The following is a 17,830-nucleotide window of genomic DNA, read 5'->3' on the forward strand; positions in this document are numbered from 1 at the left end:
AAACCAGAGGTTTTCAAACTGGGGTCCGTGGACCCCCAGGGGACCGTAAGAGAGTGCTAGGGGGTCCGTGGAAAAGTTTAGAGAAAAATGCTGTAAAAATTTATACATTTATGCTTTGATTTAAATAAATAGATGATTAAAATTATTTAAAAATAAAATAAAATAAAAAATGATTAAAATTAATAAACAAATTAAGCTGGAAAAAATGCAATATATAATATTTTACACATTTATAATATTAAACTATAAATCCCTCGCTGGAGGATTATCATATTTGGGGGTCTGTGCTTTTTAAAATACTGAAAAACCCTGTGCTAAACCATTACAGTACACACCAGTATCAATTACAAAATATGGCTGTGGCACCCACACTTGGAGAATTAACAAACCAAGTAGTGAAATTGCGACATCTGCCGGTAAGTCTGAATTCTGCACTCAGACAGGAGATAGGCTACCAAACGACTGCTCATTTTCATGGACTCTTCTTTGCTGCTCAACCAAACTCAGAGGATAAATATAGTTTCGCACTTGAAGAGCAGCATGCTCGTGAACGTGGATTGAGAATATGGACTGCTCACGAAACAGAATGCGTTTTGGAGGTTGGCTGAACCTGTATCTGTCTTACCTGTATTATAATCTTACTGTTTCCTCTGGTTTTGTTGCTAAAAGTTTGCAGAATGCATGTTAACTAACAATCACCCATTTGTTTTGTGTGTAAGGGCTGCTACAAAACCATTAACAATTTGGATTATGAATATTGCAATTGGTATACTACTTATTCTGTTACTTTGGTGGCTTCAAGAGACGCACTTTTATGACGCAGTATTGCGTTACACCAATTCAGTGCATACTTGACAGCATTCACCTGCAAATAGAACGCAATACCTTAAAATAGCACGCAGCCCAAATTTAAATAGACGGGTTAACAGAAAGGAAGGATCCCTACGATAAAAGTGAGTAGAATTTGCAATAAGGTTGTCTAAAATGGGCAGGGCTTGGTGGCCCGGATTGTCTCGAAGTTGTCAGGTACGATGGGTCTAAAAAGATTTTTCTGTTTCAACTCTTCATTGTTTGTTTTCTATTAATTGTCTCATTTATTATACATCTGTAAAATATTGACAAGACAGCTGCCGTAGCAGCGCATTAGTCACGCGGTATGTGTTACTTTCCTCCGCGCTGAATCGACGTCACTAATAACAGTTTGATAAGTTGTTTATTTATATATATATATATATATATATATATATATATATATATATATATATATAATATAATGTTTAGTGACGCATGTCACACAAAAACCTAATGCAATTCAAACAAATTCAAATAGCAGCAAAAACATTACTTCTACTGTTGTTGTTGTTTTGCATTTATGTTTAAAATTATTGGACGAAACTACAATATTATTCACCAAAAATTAAACATCAGAAATCAGTGTGAAAGTCAGAAGTCAGATATTTCCAACTTAAAAATAAGACATTTAGGCTATCGATGTTAAAATGATTTCCTTAACTTAACCAATTTTTTTTCAAATCAAAAACAAATTAGCCTACAATTAACAATTATTTCATTCGTTTATTCAAAGTCATTGCTTAATTATTTGCCATTTTATTGCAATTTTAGAAGGTGAAGACAATGCGTTTGTTATCTTGCAGCTCAACGAAGGATTCGGCTTTTTGAGCTGCATAGCGCCACCTAGAGGAAGACAGCGTCTTTCCCACGCCAAACAGCTATTACCCAGAAACATATGCCTCCCAATGAGATGCATAATGAGGGAGGAGCTAGTCGTTTGAGTTTAGTTCCTTATTCTCGTGGATTGGTGGAGGATTATCTGATTGAGGAGTAAATGTATGAGCAGAGCAGAGGAGAGCCTATGCCTTCCGCTCAGCTGATACGAAACAACGCCTTCCAAGACTAGTACAAAACCTTTCAAGCCTCCATAGGACTCATCAACCATTTGAGATCTCTTTTTTTGCTCCGGTACAATCTCAAAAGAAAGGTAGGCATCGTATATTGATTTGCGAGATCTTTCAGAATAGTCGGTAAATCACATTACAGTCGTTGTCGTTTGATTTGACGTTTCTTGCAAAGTGCTACTGGTATCTAGTTCCTTATCGAAGAAAACACTGTAAAAGCGATGCATTCATCAGAAAAGACGAAAACATAAAGGGTTAAAACCTCGGTGATCATATATAATTGACATATTTAATGGATTGTTTATGTTGAATCAATTATTTTTTTACGACAGATCGTACAAATAACCCCCACATTCGTCTAAAGCTTCATTATGATTAATTTATTAAAACATTATGTGTGTAAATCAGTATTGCAAGCGCTGTATTTGACCTTTGTCCTAATTGCTTTGTTATGTAACCAGTGCCAGTTTGTGGAACTACAAAAAAAAACCGTTGAAACATTTTTTAATAGTGACACAATTGACACATTTAACTTCTCATGGTGGATAAAAGGCCAGTGTCATATTACACAGTGGTTGCCTGTCTGTAAGGTGCTGTTACTTGAGAATAACTAACTGCTGTTTTTTACAAAAGCTGTGACATTAGTACAGAGATAGTAATAACATACTGAATTGTACTTGCATTTTAGTCCAAGTTACTTAAAAGAACGGTATGGTATGTACTACTATGTCCAAAAATACCACAGTATTACCAGGCATATCTGAAAAACAAGATATTGCTAAGGCACATGTGTGGGAAATCACACAAAACAGACTGTATTTTTTATGTTACAGACTTCTAAATCTGACATTTTGTGCTTATTAGTCTGCAAGCTCCAAAATGCTGTCTGTTAAAACAGGTTTAAGGCAAAAATGCTGAATCACTGGTTGTGTAACTTTTTTTAGCTCAATGGAATCTATTCATTCTTCAGGGAGCAAGTACTAACACTACTATACATTTTCTCAAATAACCATCATCGATCTTGCAGGGTCCAAAATGTCTCAGAAGATCAAAGCCGGTTCTGTGGTTGAGATGCAAGGAGATGAGATGACCAGAGTAATATGGGAGCTCATAAAAGAGAAACTCATCTTTCCTTATCTGGAGCTCGACCTGCACAGGTGAGATTAAATGTGTGTGTTTGTGTGCTACATTCACGGCAGGTGAGCGTTTCTCTCATTATGTCTGATTTCCCTTGTGAATACATGCTTATCTGTTTTAATCCAACTTTGCTGCCAATTAGTCATGACTTACAAACATTTGTAACCATAGCACTAAAGTTAATGTCATATCACTACATTTATAAAATCATTATAAATTAACATAGACCTCTTTTCAAAATCTTTTTATTTCTCTATATTCTAAAAATAATTATTTACTTTTCAAATATTTTTGATACTAATATTTTTATTTATTTATTTTTTATTTTATTTTGATATTTACCACAGATTTATTTTTGTGCCAATAACTGCATTACTAACAGTAATCACACCAATGAGCAGGTACTTGCCAAGTTTTTCAAATATGACATTTCCTGTTTGTCAGTACAGATTTTTCAGGCCACAATGTAGTAATACTCAAGGACAAAGGGAAGTGTTATCATCCCACTTTTATTACCCAACATCACTTTCTGCGCTTGAAATTGTCATGAATTGTCAGCATCTGAACTTTGAGCTTGTGGTTACAGTTTGATCTGAGTGGCTCTTCAGCTATGAAGTATGAAGTATAAGTAAAGTGCATGAACTTGACCTGGAGTTTGCTAGAATAGTGCAAACTAAAACCATATCAGTCTGATAAGAGTATTATCAGTATGTTAGCAAACAAGGTGTCGTCACCTAAGTGGGATCTCTTGATTCATGTTCATTCAGTCACTGAACTGCTCTTTGAGCTTGCATTGTAAGATTGTTTGCGTATCTTTACCCCTCAACATCCTTTAGTTGCATCGTTCAATGCCTTTTACAGGCTTTTATTGATATATTAAACTGAGCTAAGTCTATGGCAGCCCCTAAAAATGTATGAGAAATTTCTAAATCCTCTAGCGCCACCACCAGTTTTTCAGAATTATTATAACAACAAGAAGTGGAAGTGAAGTGGGTGAAAGTTCACAGCATCCTTGACACAATAGCAAGGACCGAGAGCAAGGAAAGTATGGGAAAGTTCCGCTCCCCTGTGTTGTAGCTCAGGGACGCTCTATCTAAAGCGTGTAAGTGTGTCACACTCTTCCTCGCTAATTGTAGAGACTCTGAAAGGATGCCTTCATCATTTCAGTCACACACATGCAGAACAGATGAGGCCTTTCATTTGCTTTCAACTGCTCAGACCATGAGTGAAAGTTGCTTTGATGAATTTAAATCAGCATGGATTTAACTTTATTTTGAAGATGCCTGACTATTCAATGATATGAAGGCATGTTTTTGGTAGCCTGGAGATCACAAAGTATCAGTGTTGGGAGTAACGCATTACAAGTAACTTGAGTTACGTAATCCGATTACTTTTTCCAAGTAACTAGTAAAGTAACGCATTACTTTTAAATTTACAACAAAATATCTAAGTTACTTTTTCAAATAAGTAACGCAAGATACTTTGTTTTCCCATTTATTGACTGACAGCTCTCTATGTTGAGAGAAATCGTAAGCGCAGAGATGTTGTGTGTAAACATGGTTATTGTAGTTCTAGGCTAAATGTGAGCATGCATTTACTAATCTCACTTGCATAAAAAAAAAAGATTCAGAATTCCTCAAAATGAGTAAAATCAGTAAAATGCAAAATCAGAATACTACGCAAACCTCCAATAATTAAATATGTTAAATAAAACAAATATTTTTATGCATTTAATCTCACTTTATTGACCAATGTACTTGCTGCTGACCTTTGATGGTTCAGTTAAACCATAAGCAAAAATGACTTTAAAATTTTGTTTTTATTGGTGAAGCAAGTGTTAAACTTTCTTCTCCTGCATCCTATTCTTCTGCAATGGCAGCACAGCTGAAAGGTTTGTTTAAGCTGCGCCCTCTTAATGCACAAGTGTGAATTTGCATTTCCTTCAGCCTTATTTTGGTGTAAAAGCGCCTTTACATTTGCCCAAAAATAGCATTATTTTGTTATAAAAAAAAAAAAAAAAAAACAGCCCCAGCCCAGGTGGGAAAAAAGGAAAGCAAAAGTAACGTAATGCATTACTTTTCTTAAAGTAACTAAGTAATGCAATTAGTAACTTTTTAAGGGAGTAACGCAATATTGTAATGCATTACTTTTCAAAGTTATTTTCCCCAACACTGTAAAGTATCTACTGAGTGTTATTCAGTACCTCATAACCGAGCCCACAAAGTGCGTTCTAGAGCCCTGTGTGGAACTGTTTTCTTAATCCCGCACTTGCTGAATTTCTGACCATTACTGCCTTCTCCCGCAATGTGTCTGTTCCACTCCCACCCACACCTGCAAACATTCTGTTAGAGCTTGTAGAAATTGTGGAAAAAAAAAAAAAAAAAAAAAAAAAAATTACACAAACATTAGGGCTTTGCTAAACGTTCAGAATAACAGAGATGAAACATTGCGTTTAATTAAACTGACCATAAGATGAAGAGATATGTTGAAGATAATGCTAGCACCACAAATGACGAACACAGTCAACCAGCTTTTTATTAGACTTATAAAACACTATCAGCTGTTAAAACAAAACCTCACAATTATTGGAGCCATATAAATAAAGCATATGCAGAACTACACACACAAACCTAATCATAACGGTTAAACTCTGGTAACCTAACAAGGCACAACATTTAAATGAATTGCTTATAAAATATTAAACAAATTATATTAAAATAAATAGGAAATAAAAACCTCACAGATATCACAGGTGTTTATGTAGCCTAGATAATTAACATGTAGCAAAAGAAAATAAATAATATATATGTTACTGATTGACTGGACTGAACTACATTTGTTGGCTCCTTTCTTGTTACGCGGCAAATCACGGGACAACTGGGACCCGCGCTGCCCACTCCCACCCGCAGCAAGGATCCCAATCCCACTGCAGCCCTCTAATCTGTGCCTCAGAATTGGCAGAAATATATGAGGATATGTACAATATTGATTTTGAAAATTTTTGAAGAGCATGTACATTGCTGTTTAAGGGTTTAGGGACAGTACTTTTTTTTTTTTTTTTTTTTTTTTTTTTTTTTTTTAAGAAATTAATGCTTTTGTTCAGCAATGATGCATTAAATTGATCAAAAATGACAGTAAAACATTTGCAATGTTCCACAAGAATTCGGGTTCAGATAAATGCTGTTCTTTTGAACTTTCTATTTATTGAAGAATCCTGAAAAAATGTAACATGGTTTACACAAAAATATTAAGCAGCACAACTGTTTTCAACATTGATAATAAGAAATGTTTCTTTGGATGCAAATCAACATATTAGAATGATTTCTGAAGGATCATGTGACACTGAAAACTAGAGTAATGGCTGAAGAAAATTAAATTAGATTTAAAATAGAGAACAGTTATTTTAAATTGTAATAGTATTCTGTCTGTTTTATCACAGTAAGAAATTAATTGTTCTATTTCAGTTCACTGGAACACAGTGTCTTTGTGCTAAATTACCATGGCACTAGTTTCCCACTGACCTTATTTAATGCTGTGGGGCTCCATCTTTTGACTGGTAGTGTTCTGATTGTGTTTTTTAAGTCCAACATTACCAATTTGGCTGTCAGTATGAACTGAGTTATAAGCTTTTTTATAACTTTATTTTTAGACATTTTTATAGTAAAGTATAATGTAGGCAGGAAAGTAGCTGTGAGAGAAGGGAATGGGATCGTAATAACGCCCAGGTCGGACTAAAACCTACTCATATGTTCCCCTGTGCATGTGCACAGACCACTGCACTACCAATCAGACAGGTTATAAGCTATAGACCTTATGTAGCCATGCCCCTTTTTAGAACTGCGCTTGTTGTGTTCTGTCTTCCGGTTTGTATTTCCACAGCATGTAGTTAAGATCAATAGATTTATGAATGAACCGCTCGTTTTAAAATCTTCCCAGTCTACTGACATTTGATATGACATCCGCTTCAAACATTACAATGCTCATGATAACTTTAGATAACTCTACAATAAGTAAATCCACTTCACCAGCTAATTACTTTTCAACTGCGATGCCATTGAAATTTACAGAGCTACAGAAGTTCAAACACAAAATTGTAAAGATGGCTTTGCGCTTTGCGGTCTATAAAATGCATTTTTCTCCTTTTTCATTTGAATCAGCATCAATAATAGAACCTTTATAATAGAGCTTTATAATTATCTGATTTTGTTTTTGTCTTCTTAAATATAAAATTTGAAAACTATAAATGCATAATCATTATTAATGTCAAGAACATCACAGAATAGTTCTCATAGATGAGCAAAACTCTAAGGTTTGTTTTTTCCTCTTTGTGTGGTAGCTATGACCTGGGAATGGAGAACCGCGATGCCACCGACGACAAGGTGACGGTAGAGGCGGCGGAGGCTGTGAGGCGCTACAGTGTTGGCATCAAGTGCGCCACCATCACTCCTGATGAGAAGCGTGTGGAGGAGTTCAAGCTCAAGAAGATGTGGCGCTCTCCCAACGGAACAATCCGGAACATCCTGGGTGGCACTGTATTCCGAGAGGCTATTATCTGCAAAAACATTCCCCGCTTGGTTCCAGGCTGGATCAAGCCTATAATAATCGGCAGGCACGCACATGGAGACCAGGTATAGAATGTTAGAATGACATTTTAGAATGTCTATAATTAAGTCTAATTGTGTTTTAGTTTTGTTTTGTTTTTTGGCGGGTGGAGGGTTGTTATCATATTACTGCTGTTTTATCAAAATTCACATGCCTAAGAAAACATTTTTTAATCTTGGTAAGATTATGTTACAGGTAAAAGGTCTTCTAAAATAATCTGTCCTCTTCATTTTTACAGTACAAGGCTACAGATTTCGTTGTGCCGGGCCCTGGAACACTGGAAATGATATACACACCCAAAAACGGAGGGGAACCGCTTAAGTTTGTTGTCCATGACTTTGAAGGTACCACAACCATCCAATCAATTCCTGCTGCACAAAATGAAGTCCCGCCCTACTTTTTTTTTCTTGTTTGTGAAGCTGATTCACTTGAATATATGGCCACATTCACACTGTACGTTTTGGGGATTGACAACCGCATTTACTTACAGGTGTGAGTCTCGAAATGTCCCGTTCACACAGCAACTTACAGTAGCGTCTCGAACACTGTCTGTATGAACATGCAATGAGAGTCAAGCCCATATTCTCTTACTAGTAACCATAACGACAGTGACCAATGTAATATTAAAGATGGTGATGTCTATAAAACTGAAAAGTCTTATCACATTTGACATGACAAGAGACTAACTGAACCGCGAGTCCATCCATCAAAACTCCATTAACCAACAGCAGCATGTAAACATGCGCTAGCCGGAGTCTTTAACCGTTGCACTCGCTTGTCGCGTGTTTGAATTTAAAAAGGAAAAACAAAACTGACGGGAGCCGCTCCGGTGGAGAACAGTGACTAGATCTAACACCTTAAGATGACGCACAGCTCATATCTCTGTCGCTGTAAGTTACCGAAAGCGAAACCACACACAAAACACCTTAGATGAGCGGCTCTCTCACACTGTATGACGTGACGGACAACTAGTACGTCCAGTCCTGTTCCGTTCACACAGCGCGAATATTCCGAGAATGTGGTTGTGAGTACTGAAAATTTACGGGTGTGAGTTCGGTTATAGAATGCGGTTGTCACTCCCGTAAATAACCGTACTGTGTGTGAACGTAACCATAAGGACTCAAATACAGGACTGACAACCATATTCTGCTGCTGTGTAAACGTGGCCTATGTCACAAGACTATTCCAACTTCCATTCATGCAGACTTTAAACAGTCTAGTTTATTTGATCTGAATTATTTACTGTGGCACAGTCCTTGGCTCTTCCGAAATCCTCATAAAACTGTAAATTGTTCATTTGTATGCGCACTTCAGAATCTCACCAGAAGTAGTAGGTTATCTGGGTACTTTTTGCCCAAGTACTGTGAATTCATATACACTACTCTTTTCATACTGTTTTTCGCCTACTATATAAGGAAGTATGTGTTTTTGAATAGCCCTTCTGTATCTCAAAGATGTGTAAATATCTCTGTATGATGATGTCATCACAGTGGACTGTCGTCTGTTTGAGCACTGAACAAGTTTGTCTAGTCAGTGTTACAGTATAAGGCCACGTGGCCACATAAAATTGTCCTGGGTCTGCAAATACTGATCTGATGAAATGATTGTGCATTTGAAATTTTTTTGAATGTAGCCTACTCGATTTTTTTAATTTATTTTCACACAAGCATACAGGTGCTGGTCATATAATTAGAATATCATCAAAAAGTTGATTTATTTCACTAATTCCATTCAAAAAGTGAAACTTGTATATTATATTCATTCATTACACACAGACTGATATATTTCAAATGTTTATTTCTTTTCATTTTGATGATTATAACTGACAACTAAGGAAAATCCCAAATTCAGTATCTCAGAAAATTAGAATATTGTGAAAAGGTTCAATATTGAAGACACCTGGTGCCACACTCTAATCAGCTAATTAACTCAAAACACCTGCAAAGGCCTTTAAATGGTCTCTCAGTCTAGTTCTGTAGGCTACACAATCATGGGGAAGACTGCTAACTTGACAGTTGTCCAAAAGACGACCATTGACACCTTGCACAAGGAGGGCAAGACACAAAAGGTCATTGCAAAAGAGGCTGGCTGTTCACAGAGGTCTGTGTCCAAGCACATTAATAGAGAGGCGAAGGGAAGGAAAAGATGTGGTAGAAAAAAGTGTACAAGCAATAGGGATAACCGCACCCTGGAGAGGATTGTGAAACAAAACCCATTCAAAAATGTGGGGGAGATTCACAAAGAGTGGACTGCAGCTGGAGTCAGTGCTTCAAGAACCACTACGCACAGACGTATGCAAGACATGGGTTTCAGCTGTCGCATTCCTTGTGTCAAGCCACTCTTGAACAACAGACAGCGTCAGAAGCGTCCCGCCTGGGCTAAAGACAAAAAGGACTGGACTGATGCTGAGTGGTCCAAAGTTATGTTCTCTGATGAAAGTAAATTTTGCATTTCCTTTGGAAATCAGGGTCCCAGAGTCTGGAGGAGGAGAGGAGAGGCACACAATCCACGTTGCTTGAGGTCCAGTGTAAAGTTTCCACAGTCAGTGATGGTTTGGGGTGCCATGTCATCTGCTGGTGTTGGTCCACTGTGTTTTCTGAGGTCCAAGGTCAACGCAGCCGTATACCAGGAAGTTTTAGAGCACTTCATGCTTCCTGCTGCTGACCAACTTTATGGAGATGCAGATTTCATTTTCCAACAGGACTTGGCACCTGCACACAGTGCCAAAGCTACCAGTACCTGGTTTAAGGACCATGGTATCCTTGTTCTTAATTGCCCAGCAAACTCGCCCGACCTTAACCCCATAGAAAATCTATGGGGTATTGTGAAGAGGAAGATGCGATATGCCAGACCCAACAATGCAGAAGAGCTGAAGGCCACTATCAGAGCAACCTGGGCTCTTATAACACCTGAGCAGTGCCACAGACTGATCGACTCCATGCCATGCCGCATTGCTGCAGTAATTCAGGCAAAAGAAGCCCCAACTAAGTATTGAGTGCTGTACATGCTCATACTTTTCATGTTCATACTTTTCAGTTGGCCAAAATCCTTTCTTTGTATTGGTCTTAAGTAATATTCTAATTTTCTGAGATACTGAATTTGGGATTTTCCTTAGTTGTCAGTTATAATCATCAAAATTAAAAGAAATAAACATTTGAAATATATCCGTCTGTGTGTAATGAATGAATATAATATACAAGTTTCACTTTTTGAATGGAATTAGTGAAATAAATCAACTTTTTGGTGATATTCTAATTATATGACCAGCACCTGTATCTGCTTTCAGACCAAGTTTTTTTTGACCAATATCATAATTATATATGTTTAGGTGCTGGTGTTGCTCTGGGGATGTACAACACAGACAAGTCAATCCGGGACTTTGCTCACAGCTCTTTCCAGATGGGGTTGACCAAAGGCTGGCCGATGTACCTCAGTACCAAGAACACTATCCTGAAGAAATATGATGGGCGTTTCAAAGATATTTTCCAGGAGATCTATGAAAAGTGAGTCACCATGAAATGGTTGCGTATTTGAATAAACTAACCTTGATCTTATCTAGTTACACAGGATCTTTTGAACGCATTGGCTGCATCTGAAAACTTAGGCAGCTGACTTGTTGCCTTACTGCTCTGTCAGGCAATGACTTTGCAGGAAGCGTTTGCACGTGAAGGTATCTTAAATTGATTTTGGACAGACTTCTGAGGCACTGTAACTGTTTAATGATCTACAGCAAAATAGAGAGAGCTTCGGTGATAACTAAGCGAATATTTAATTAGTACAATACTAATGTATCGCTAGAAGTGACATCAAAAGTGGAAAACTTTGGTCAAAAATGTTTGGTCAACTTTCAGACGCTATCTTTCTTTTTTGGGGGGATATCAAAGGCAGCAATACATCTATGCTGCTTTCAAAAATCCATCAGGCGAATGTATCTCAGGAGACAGGAAGTGAACATGCCTTGATGCCTTCCTACTTTGGAATGCAACTTCCAAAAGCACCATTTTTAAGCTTTTGGACACAGCCATTGAGTGCATTTACTGTATGTACGTATGATAACTATAAAAATCTGACTAGTTTGGAAGGCTTACATGCAAGTCAATAAACGCATGAAATTTTTTAATTATAAAAGACTTTCTCCTGTCTTGACATTAAAGCAAAAACAAAAACAACTCAAAATCACATATGCCCATACTGAATAAGCTAAAAAAAAAAAAACATTCTGACACTGTGTGTGTCTGTGTTGCAGAGACTACAAGGCTCAGTATGAGGCCAAAGGCATCTGGTATGAGCATCGGCTGATTGATGACATGGTGGCTCAGGCCATGAAGTCTGAAGGTGGGTTTATCTGGGCCTGCAAGAACTATGATGGAGATGTGCAGTCAGACTCTGTAGCTCAGGGTGAGTACAACTAACATAGCATATTATTGAGATTCATTATTGATTCATTCATCATTTATCTTTTGCGCCCAACAATGCCAAAAACATTATATGGAAAAAAAACAGTAATGAGTTGTTCAGTACTGAACATAATGAAATGTCTTTATAAATTATGGATTTTCTCTGCTTACACTACTATTCAAAAGTTGGGGGTCAGTAAGATTTCTTTCTTTCTTTATTTATTTTTTTAAATTAATACTTTTATCCAGCAAAAATGCATTAAGTTGATTCAAAGAGACTTTTACATTGTTACTATAATTTCCTTATTGAATTCTTTTGAATGTTCTGTTCATCAAAGAATCCTGAAAAACAAAAAAGGTTTCATGGTTTCCAGTTTCCACAAAAATATTAAGCAGCTCAACTAGTAAGAAATATTTCTTGAGCACCAAAACAGCATATTAGAATGATTTCTGAAAGATCATGTGATTGAAGACTGGAGTAATAGCTTTGTCACCAGAGGAATAAATTACATTTTAAAATATATAAAAACTGAACTTGTGGTTTAAAATTGTAATAATTCACAATAGTACGGTTTTACTGTATTTTTGATCAAATACAGGAAATGCAGCCTGGGTGAGCTTAAGAGACTTCTTTCAAAAGCTTTTAAAAATCCTACTAACCCCAAACTTTTGAATAATGTATAAGTTAATAACTTGTGCATGGTTTTTGTGGTGGCTTGGTGTGAATATGCGTTAAGCCCTATCATGAATTTGCGTAATGGCATTACTCATTGTGAATGTATTATGAAAGAATGATGAAATTTATAGTGAGTAAACTTTCTGGTCTCTGTCTCTAGGCTATGGGTCATTGGGTATGATGACCAGCGTGCTCGTGTGTCCTGACGGGCGTACGGTAGAAGCTGAGGCAGCCCATGGCACCGTCACACGGCATTATCGTATGCACCAGCAGGGCAAGGAGACGTCCACCAACCCCATCGGTGAGGAAAACACTTACTTCACTACCAATCTTAATCAATGAAATGCACAGATGATGCACACAGAAACTTTTCATGATCATATAAAAACAATGTGGTCATCGCACAAAGCAACTTCATAGATTCACAATTTCATCCCATCAGCCTCTATCTTTGCGTGGACGCGAGGACTGCTGCACCGGGCGGAGCTGGATAAGAACGCAGAGCTGCGTGTGTTCGCTGAGGCACTGGAGGCCGTTTGTGTCGAGACCATTGAAGCTGGTTTCATGACCAAGGACCTGGCCATCTGCATCAAGGGCATGTCTAAGTATGTCTGTTATCTACTCTGGGTCACTTGCTCTAAAATATATGGTATTTATTGAAGGTCATTAGAAAGATTTCTTAATTATTATGCTTTTGTCAGTTATAGAGTGGTGTTAGACATGTGGATTTGATGATCATTTATAGCAGACTTAGAAAAGACTGCATAAATTCAGTGTTAAAAGCTTGATATTGCATAAAAAAAAACACTGAACACTTGGTAAAAATACAGTTTTTAAAGTATATCCACAAGACATTATATGCCTGTGCAAATATATATTTAATGTTTTTTTTTTTCCTGTTTTATCTCTTCCAAGTGTTGCACGCTCAGATTACCTCAACACTTTTGAGTTCTTGGACAAACTGGCTGAGAATCTGAAGATTAAGTTGTCAAGCCAGCCCAAACTGTAAAGCTGCTGGGTTTTGCTGAGGTGTCCATGCACACACACACTGACGCAGCCCTCAACCCACGTCGAGCCACAGACTCTTGTCAGCCTCATCTCCTGTCTAACTGGGGCCAAAGACAGAGAAATGGACTTCACCACTACAACCAGTAGGGGGAGCAGTGCACTTTCAACTGGAAGACATGAAAGTGCCTTTTTAAATGGAAGGAGCTACTGTAACCTTCATTACAAATTGGAAGCATTAAAATAGGAAATTTTTATCCCTATTTATACATTTTATTTTACACATTTTTTTTTTAATCATGTCTCCTGTAGTGCATAAATATGTGCATTTATGTTTACTGCTGTAGTGCAGGGTACAGCCCATATGTCAGGTGCTTGAACACCTGTTGCCTTATTATCTGCATGTGTAATTGTCTCATCTTCAGGCAGCCACTCTTGAAGCCATCCCAAGAAAAGTGAGATTAGGTCTAAATACCTGCTTTTAACTGAAATGCTGGTAGTTAGCACCAGTAGACATTCCTCTTTGTTCTTCAACACTCTGTACCACTGTCTGTCACCGTTTTACAAATTAATTTCCTTATATGCTTCTGTTTATGTCAGTCTGTGTGCTCATGTGATATCAATAATAAATGAGACTTTTTTTTATCTCACAAGTTTTGTCTTTGTCTGATCTTGTGTTAATTTATTACATTTGTTGTGCGAATATAATGTTATGTTATGTGACATGGGGCTTCGGCTCTACTGAAGCAACTTAATGGCAAACAAATTGGTATCACTATATAGTTTAAAATACTTCAAGCAGGGACCATGATCAAAACAATGCGAATGAGCAAATTGATGCTATGATTAAAAGTCTTTGTGATAATAAACTCCATAAAATTCTACAATCTATGTAGCAGAGTCTCCCAATCTAATTGTTACTTCCAAAAGGCTAAAAAGACACAGATGCTAGTTTTTACTCTTTTGAGTATTTCACGGTGTGCAGTAGTGACCAAAAGTGATGTCCGACTTAGGAATATGGACATCTTCACCCTTTATTTAAATACTTTAAAACATTTCTTAGAGATTTTGTAAACTTCTGGTGTAGTTGAGCTTGGAGTCAATTGTTTAATTTGTGATAATACAATGAAACACCAAATTGTGCAGGCATAATTTTTGGCCAGGATGTCAAAATTTTTTTTTTTTTTTTTTTTTGCCTAGTATAATAAAATCTGTTGCTGTAGCCTTTTTTTTTTTTTTTTTTACCAAATAAGTATTTCTTCCCTCATATATAAAATATTTAATAAATATAAAATATGTTCCTCATATGTTGATGTGTTTTAATTGAACTTGTAGGGTCATTAAACCCTTAGCATTCCTAAGGTCTCTTTTGGTACCACAGGTGGTACAGTGGAATGCTAAAGTGGTTAAAAACAAATATCAGTAACATTATTTTACAGTGTCCTTGTTATACATGTTACATGTAGTTACTGTAGTAGCTAATAATTATAAATTATGCATATTTATATGCAGCTAACCCTAAACCAAACCTAATCCTAACCATAACCATGTAGTTAATTAATATTACGCTGCATTTACGTGTGTAATTACGCTGTAACAAAGACACAAAATAAAGTGTAAGTCAAATATCCCCTCTAGACATCACTTGTAGCCACTAATGTATGTAACTTTTAAACGCGAGTGTACATTGAATACTGGACTACAAAACATTGCTGTAGAAGTTATAATACCTTAGTTACTGACCGTTACATTTTGAACTTGCAGCAACAAAATCATATTGTGGTGTCTGTTACCTGATAAAATCATAATGTTGTCAGTTGAGGAAATTATGTTCATTCACTAGATGGCAGCACAATGACGTGGAGACGGATAGCCTGTTGCACGGAGCCATCTTTCTACAGCGAAGGACAGAGATTTTCTAATTAATTTTATTTAGTAGGCTATAATTATCATTATTATTATTATTATTATTATTATTATTATTATTAAAAAATAATTTTTGATTAATTTTTCATGTAATTATTTAAGACTTTTTTTGGAATCAGTGTTTGAATGGGAAAATACATTAATTAAAACATCATGAGCATTGTAAAATGTAGGCCTACAGGATCTGACTTCCACCAAGTGACCAGAAAATCAGAGTATGTCTGAGCACCGAATAGTCTGAACAAAGACTTCTACCTACACACTCCAGGCAAAGTGTCCTTGACTTTATTAGATATCTGTGACAATGGTTTTACCCCAGTGGAGAGCGGAGAGAAAGACATCGAGCATGAGAGAGAGAGAAAGAGAGAGAGAGAGGATAAAGACATCATCCCTCAGACTGTCACCATTGTGCCGTGATAATTGGATTCTCCCTGTGTGAATGGAGACTCATTCACGGGCTTTGTTAGTGTAAAGATTGTGCCACAGGAAGTAAAGCCTTATGAATATGATATAGAGGCCAGTGGTGATTCCGACGTAATGACGTAAAACATGCACAAGCTGAGGTCATCATACAGGCCACTGCAATGCAAACCCCGCCCTGAAGCCAATTTCATTGGTCAATTCAATTATGCATCACCTGTCAAGAAAAGCTCAGACTTTTCATGAACTTTTAAGGTTTAGGTTAAGGGTTAGCTTTTATTTTTATTTAAATCTTTAGAATATATATATATATTTTGCATTTACAAACATTTTTACACTGGTCACAAAACCAGCCAACATCATTTGCACCAAGTACACCAGCATGTTTGCACCTTCAGAGCCTTAAGAAGGACATGGACATTGAAAATGAATAAACCGATTAATGATTGAGATATGGCTTGATGTTGTTTCTGTCTCTCTCTGTCTGAGAGTACACCTTTCTCCTGTAGGGAACGCAGTGGTTTCCATGGGGACCCATAGCCACTCTGCTCTTCAAAAGCGGGCCGAGCTGAGGCAGAGGGGCCCTTTGTGTTGGAGAGGAAAGCGTGGAACAACGCTGGGCAGATGAAAGCCCTGCTATCCTTACGCCCAATCATAATTTAGTCATCAGCACAGGAGCACAGAATCCAAATAGACACTGAAAACACAAACAGCGAAAAGGAGAGGCTCATGGGTCAAGATATGAGCAAGAGAGAGAGAGATGGGAGGCTGATATGAGGATAAATTTCAAAGAGATAAAGGAATAGTTGTGCTGTGGCTGGGCTTGTTTTTTCTTGCTGATGATCAATTCTCTGTGCTGTAGTTTGTGCTGAAATGATGGCGCCCACTTCCATCCAATTTGAGAAAATTATGCTACATCAACTACATTGTTCAAACCAAAAATAGCAACCTTGTTTATCAAGGGAATAGAAGTGGGTTTTAGATGGTCGATATGTTTGTTTACTTGTAAAATGTATTATTATTTAAAAGTATCATGTAAAAATTCTAAAGTATTACGAGTATGATCCTTAACTGCTTAACATAGCAAAATTATGAGGGTATAGAACAACAAACAAACCTTTTAAAGAGCAGCAAGATGTATGACTGTACGTTGTTAGTTACTGAGTTAGTTTTAGAAATGTACTAATGTTCAAAAGTTTGGGGTCAGTAAGATTTTTTTGTTGATGTTTGTTTTTGAAAGAAGATTTTTATGTTCACCAAGGCTGCATTTATTTGATCAGAAATACATTTAAATATTGAAATATTAATGTAATTTATTCCTGTGATGTTAAAGCTGAATTTTCAGCATCATTATTCCAGTCTTCAGTGCCACATGATCCTTCCAAAATCATTCTAATATGCTGATTTGGTGCTCAAAATAATATTTTTCATCATTATCACTGTTGAAAATGGTTGCGCTGCTTAAATGAAGTGTCTTTTTTAGGATTTCAGAAAGTTTGAACCGCAGTATTAATTTGAAATAGATAACTTTTGTATCATTATAAATGTCTATACTGTCATTTTTATCAATTTAATGCATTAATAAAATACTAAAAATCTTGCTAAATAAACTAGTAAATACATATGAAACTATATGAATTGTGAGCTAGCATTTCATATTTAACAAGGTTAGCAAAGTTAACATTTCTTTACTTAACATTTTAAAATAAAATAAATTCATAACCACCTAGCTAATTGGACTAGCATTTCAT

The 17,830-nt window shown here is 36.6% G+C and overlaps 1 protein-coding gene across 3 annotated transcripts; it reads left to right on the top strand.

The window, feature by feature from the left end:
- The first annotated feature begins 426 nt into the window (after positions 1–426).
- idh1 (isocitrate dehydrogenase (NADP(+)) 1) lies at positions 427–14,386 on the top strand. 3 transcript variants are annotated; one of them, XM_051905132.1, is made up of 9 exons: positions 427–599; positions 2,944–3,073; positions 7,390–7,681; positions 7,894–7,999; positions 10,984–11,158; positions 11,902–12,053; positions 12,889–13,029; positions 13,171–13,333; positions 13,644–14,386. In XM_051905132.1, the coding sequence occupies exons 1-9, from the start codon at positions 566–568 to the stop codon at positions 13,735–13,737; spliced, it is 1,287 nt and encodes a 428-aa protein (XP_051761092.1). In that variant the 5' UTR covers positions 427–565; the 3' UTR covers positions 13,738–14,386. The 3 variants fall into 3 exon arrangements, with proteins under 3 accessions (XP_051761092.1, XP_051761094.1, XP_051761093.1); XM_051905134.1 differs by lacking the exon at positions 427–599 and adding an exon at positions 934–953; XM_051905133.1 differs by lacking the exon at positions 427–599 and adding an exon at positions 1,804–1,999.
- The last annotated feature ends 3,444 nt before the right edge of the window (positions 14,387–17,830 follow it).

This window comes from Ctenopharyngodon idella, chromosome 9, assembly GCF_019924925.1.
Source record: "Ctenopharyngodon idella isolate HZGC_01 chromosome 9, HZGC01, whole genome shotgun sequence".
Taxonomy (NCBI): domain Eukaryota; kingdom Metazoa; phylum Chordata; class Actinopteri; order Cypriniformes; family Xenocyprididae; genus Ctenopharyngodon; species Ctenopharyngodon idella.